Source organism: Pinus tabuliformis, chromosome 5_1, assembly GCF_031772625.1.
Source record: "Pinus tabuliformis cultivar Carrire ecotype Pingquan chromosome 5_1, CPIR1, whole genome shotgun sequence".
NCBI classification, from domain to species: domain Eukaryota; kingdom Viridiplantae; phylum Streptophyta; class Pinopsida; order Pinales; family Pinaceae; genus Pinus; species Pinus tabuliformis.
The window spans coordinates 144088495-144094314 of NC_142305.1; the positions used below are offsets into that span (position 1 = coordinate 144088495).

The following is a 5820-nucleotide window of genomic DNA, read 5'->3' on the forward strand; positions in this document are numbered from 1 at the left end:
ATCTTATTCAAAATATGTATAACGCTATTAATAAAAATCTTGCCTCTAGTCTTCTTATCACAACAACAATGTTACAACAAATTAATTAATTTATCATCATTTTTCTTTAGAAAAATGAAAAATGAAAAGAAAAATATTAAATAATTAAGAATGAAAACCTATAACTAAGGACTTTGAGCTTGGGATAAAGGTCATAAGCTATGCATATTTAGAAGTTTATACCAATTGATTTATGTGAGGTTTAGTCTCTATTAAGTTTTAGGTTCAAATTTCATGAGAAAGGGTTAAGGATGAAAACCACTTTTGAGGAAATTAAATTATCTCCAAAAGTATCTAACATGCATTAGTGATAACATTTCAGTAATAAACACAAAATTTTTCATTCATCCAACATTAAAATTAACCACCACCAATATTGCTACTCACCATTACCCTAAAATAAACCTAAACTTAGCATCATAATAATAATAACCCTAACAACAATACACAACCACATTTCGCTAATAACTTATAATAACAATAACAACAATACACAACCACATTAACAACAATACACAACCACATTTTATTACGGATAAGGCAAAGATAAGTATACGAAAATGAAAACCTACCTGATTGATGGGAAAGTAAAACCATTTAGTGCACAGATTGGTAAATTTCGACGCATATGACGACTTCCCGTGATTAAAATTATAAAAAATTCACGTACTCCATCCCTAAATTTTAACCCAAGCTATCATCCATGTTCAATACTCGTTTAAAAAAATTGCAACGTTACCTAAATGATGCAAATTATGGAACAGTGACACAAAAGCATATGACGACTCCCTCTCTCCAAGAAAAACTGTTCAAAGTATATGGGCTATCATCCAAATTCAGCCATTGTTTTAAGAAAGTGCAATAGAAATTAAAGTATGCCTATGTAAGATGGAACCCATGTGGGGCAGTGAAGTACAACTGTCTCAGCAGACTTTCGCTTCACTCCAACCTAGAGCAGAGCAGGTGCGAGCTTTGGATTATGTGCAACTTACTTTAACCGACTGCGGAGATAAGATCAATCCACAAATGTCATAGGCAAAAACCCTAACAGCCATATTATATTGCCTTCCCCGACGGTCAAACGATTCGCTGATCTCAGGTTTGTAAAGTTCGTAGGGGGAGCTGAACTCTTGAGTAGCAGGAACCTTCCGAAAGGGTTGAACGATGGACTTCCAAGAAAGAATCGCCCCCTTTCATAGGTGTAAAGCCTATAAGACCACCCGGGGTATTCAGAGCTGCAGAGATCAGTTTAGCATTCCGCTAAGGCTGCTGCTGTCTACAGGCTTATACAGCGTATGCGGTTTGAATGGTATGATTTTTCAGCTGATATTTCAAACATAGCCCACTACATTGGTGAAGTCAGTCATCCCTAGCCTGAGACATCCATTTTTGAACTGTAAAATGATGGATTCGAGAGATTTACACTTGTTGAGCCGAGTCACCTGGTTTTTGTTTGCGGTGATGGTGATTTTGGCAATGGCACCTGTCTCTGAGGCTACAGTCCACCACCATAAATGGAAGCTCAGTTACCAAAACTGGTCTCCTGATTGTATGCAAACAACGATCATCTCCATTAATGGGCAGTATCCGGGTCCAACAATCAGAGCCCGGGAAGGAGACACCATTGTTGTTGAATTAAACAACCAGATGCCCACGGAAAATGTTGTCCTTCATTGGCATGGAATTCGTCAGGTACGGTTCAGTCTCCATCAAAGTGATTCCAAAGTTAATTCTGATGGTGATGGAGTGGTTTTTTTCTTTACCCTCCATATACGATCTTTTAATACGTAATAATTCTGATCGAAATGCTCATGTGCTTCAGATCGGAACTCCATGGAGCGATGGAACTGCATCCATGTCTCAATGTGCAATCCTACCGAGGGAGACATTTATCTACAGATTCGTTGTTGACAGAGTATGTTTAACACATTTTCTTTTCAATACTTGCATCTTAACTTTGGTGATATTGTGTTGGGGATTTGTGGCCTAATGTTAATAATGTATGCAGCCTGGGACATATTTCTATCATGGCCACTACGGTCTCCAGCGTTCGGCTGGTTTGTATGGCTCTCTGATAGTCGACTCCGCAAAAACAGAGCCCTTCGTCTATGACGGAGAACTCAGCATCATCCTCGATGACTGGTGGCATACTAGCACGTACCAGCAGGCTGTGGGCCTCTCATCCAATCCTTTCGTCTGGGTTGGGGAACCTCAGGTATATATATTGTCTCCCTGGTACTCCGGTTTGAAGTCCCGATTGATTGAAACTCAATGAATAAACGTGAATTTGCGGCTTGATATTGCAGTCTCTACTGATAGAGGGGCGAGGAAAATACAACTGCTCGGCAGACAGCAGTAAAACTTGCAACGCTACCAGCAGCCAATGTTCGCCCCACATTCTACCGGTGAAACCTGGCAAGACATACCGCCTGCGCATCGCCAGCGTAGCTTCCTTATCGGCCCTCAATTTTTTGATTCAGGTCAAATAACGCATTCATGGATCCTACATTATTTTAACTTAAAATAATTGGTAAAATGATGATCTAACTATTTGTTCCGTGATTTTCAGGGACACAAGATGACCGTTGTGGAAGCGGACGGCCACTACGTGGAACCGGTGGAGCTGGAGAATCTGGATGTATACTCCGGCGAAACCTATTCAGTTTTGATAAAGGCCGATCAGGATCGCACCAAAAACTATTGGGCAGCTGTCAATGTGAGAGGTCGGAAGCCCAATACGCCTACGGGCCTGGCCATACTCAACTATCTCCCCAATCTCTCCACCAAGGTACCCACCACGCCACCTCCTCCGAGCCCTGTCTGGAACGATTATGCCTATAGTAAAACGCTCGCCAAGAAGTTTGTGGCCCTCACCGGACACGAAGAGCCTCCTCCTATGAAACCCACCAGGCAGCTGATCTTACTGAACACACAGAACAAGATCAATGGATTTATAAAATGGGCCATCAACAACATATCGCTGGTTCCTCCTCCCACTCCATACCTCGCCGCCATGAAATACAAAATCAAGGGTGCTTATGACGCCACGCCCCCTCCTGACACCTACCAGCCCCGAGAATACAACATCAGTATCCCTCCCACAAATCCAAACGCCATTGAAGGGAATGGTGTGTACGTATTCGAGCTGAACTCTGTGGTAGATGTGATTCTCCAGAATGCAAACACATTGACTGCAAATAACTCTGAGATCCATCCATGGCACCTGCACGGTCATGATTTCTGGATCCTCGGCTACGGCGACGGCGCATTTGATCCCCTAAAAGATCCAAAGAAATACAACTTGGTAAATCCCACGCTTCGTAATACGGTGCCGTTGTTTCCTTACGGATGGACTGCACTGCGGTTCAAGGCAGAGAATCCGGGAGTGTGGACCTTTCACTGCCATTTGGAGGCCCATTTCTTCATGGGGATGGGGGTGATGTTCGCAGAAGGTATTGAGAGAGTCGGAAGGTTGCCTCGTTCCGCCATGGGATGCGGCCTGACCCTGAACAAGATGATGCATTATTGAGCCATACTTATTTAACTTATTGTAATTCATATTGAAATTTGACATTCTTTATTATTCTTAACGGCATCCCTGTACCATCCATGTTCTTCCCGGAGAAGAAAAAAGAGAGTAAAATATTTTAAATAAACTTGGCTGCAGTTTCACATTGTCAATTTTCTATCCTAATGTGTTACATATTTCAAATGCCGAATTTTTCTATGCTTGTCCTTGCGTTATCATTCTCATGAAGTTGGAATAGCTTCTCATGGTAAATTTCAGTCTGCCATTGTTCAGTATCTACATTTTCCCATCAGCCTTACCATTGTTCACCATCCACGTTTTACCGTCCTCATATATCGACAAGAAGTTGGCGTGAATTTATAACGAACCAATTTTTCATAACTTTGTTTACAAAACCATGTGTTTGAAATAAAAGAATTCAATAAAAAATAAATAAATAAAATCGAATAGGAGTCCCCGGGGCGTAATGACGAGCGGAAAAGGTCAAAACTGTCTAACTCCGGACAGAAATCCATTTATATAATTCAGCGATACGCGGGTTCTAGCAGAGTCAATGCCTAAATATGTCCATATAATATAAGATAATGTAGTCATGCCTAAATGTGTCCACATAATATAATGTGGAGTAGTTTCTCACCAATGCAATGATACGACTCCTTGACTACTTTCCTCGGTAGGTATCGTATTTATTTATTGGCGTGTTTATTTCCGATTTTTATTTTATATATTTCATTTCATAAAATAATATAAATTTGGGGATGATTTTGGTAAAATTTAATAAAAATGTTTGAAATTAATTTTCCATTTTTATTTTATATTATTTCATTTCATAAAATATTATAAATTTGGACATGATTTTGGTAAAATTTAATAAAAATGTTTGAAATTAATGATTTTGATAAGATTTAATGAAAAATGTTTGAAATTATGGTTTTTTTTCAGAAAGAAAAAGCTTCATGATTTATATTAAGAGCATATAAAAGTCCAGATACAAGCGAAGGCATAAGGCCTTTGATGCAAATTATACAGAAACCTGAGATAAACAAAAATATTGAGTGCATGGCACTACAGAATCTTCAGAAGGAAGGAACCATCAAAATCAAAATTTTAAGAGTCTGAATTTAACCAAAAATGCCCCGAAGGAAAAAGACATAAAATGCCAAGACATAAATTAATCCACAGAAATTAATCCATAGAAGGCAGATATGCCAAATTTTTTATCAAAATGAAGTCAAGAGGCAGACTGGAATTCTGGAAAATATGATCGTTCCTCGACTTCCAAAGGAACCAGCAGGTGATGATAAAAAGAGAACGCCAAGAGGGACGTTGCCCACTCCACCAGAGGAAGGCATCCTGAACAGAAGAAAAAACTCTGTGAGAAAATCCATAGATTAAAGACAGCACGTACCAGATTGAGGAGGAAGCGCCACATTGGAAGAACATATGAAGATTGGAATCAGCATCATTGCGGCACATCTGACATTGGCTCGGCCCCTGCCAGCCTTTTCTTTGCAAGACCTCCCAAGAGAGATTTCTGTTTGAGAAAAGAAGCCAGGAGAAAAGAATCATCTTTAGCGGGCAAGAGGCTTTCCAAAAAATGGGAGGAAAGAGGGGCGAAGGATGCGGGCAGTCAATAGAGAGGGCTGCATATAAGTCTTTAACAGAAGTTAGAAGGGCAGGCTTCTCTAGGAACCAGATGAGTTCATCAGCAGAGCCCGATTGCAATCTTCCTTTGCTGGAGAAGCTGTTGACAGCCGAATCCCATAAGGGACGAAGAGAAGGGGGGATGGATAGATCATCTGCGCTCTTCCAAACTGGGGCTTGAGAAATCCAAGACTGAATTAGCTTATTCCATGTGAAGAGGCCTTTTGAAAGGAAGAAGAGGACCAAATCTGGAGAGATCAACGATTCCAAATTATGCAGCGTTGGATCGAGGCCGATAAAAACACTAGAACCGGAGGAGAGAGACCATTTAAGATTTTCTAAGAAGAAGGATTGAAGCTTTCTGAAGCTTTTCCAAATGATGGAGCCGGACCTGATTCCCAGCGACTTCCTTCTGAACCAGAAGACCATATTCCTCCCTTTAAGATATTTTTGATTTATGATGCTGCTCCACTGAGTTTTACCATAGATACCTCTAATGAGCGATTTGCAGAGATGAATCAAATTTTAATTTTGTTTATTTTAAATTGTTGTTTATTGTAGGCCCTTCAAATTCCAATGGCCTTATGAAAGTATTATATAAACTATAA

At 40.1% G+C, this 5820-nt stretch overlaps 1 protein-coding gene across 1 annotated transcript; it reads left to right on the plus strand.

Annotated features, from left to right (window-relative positions):
* Window positions 1-1266: 1266 nt before the first annotated feature.
* On the plus strand, window positions 1267-3711 carry LOC149163825 (L-ascorbate oxidase-like). The gene is made up of 5 exons (XM_089430812.1): window positions 1267-1731; window positions 1862-1954; window positions 2048-2254; window positions 2346-2519; window positions 2609-3711. Exons 1-5 carry the CDS (start codon window positions 1441-1443, stop codon window positions 3566-3568), a joined length of 1725 nt encoding a protein of 574 aa, XP_089286938.1. The 5' UTR covers window positions 1267-1440; the 3' UTR covers window positions 3569-3711.
* The last annotated feature ends 2109 nt before the right edge of the window (window positions 3712-5820 follow it).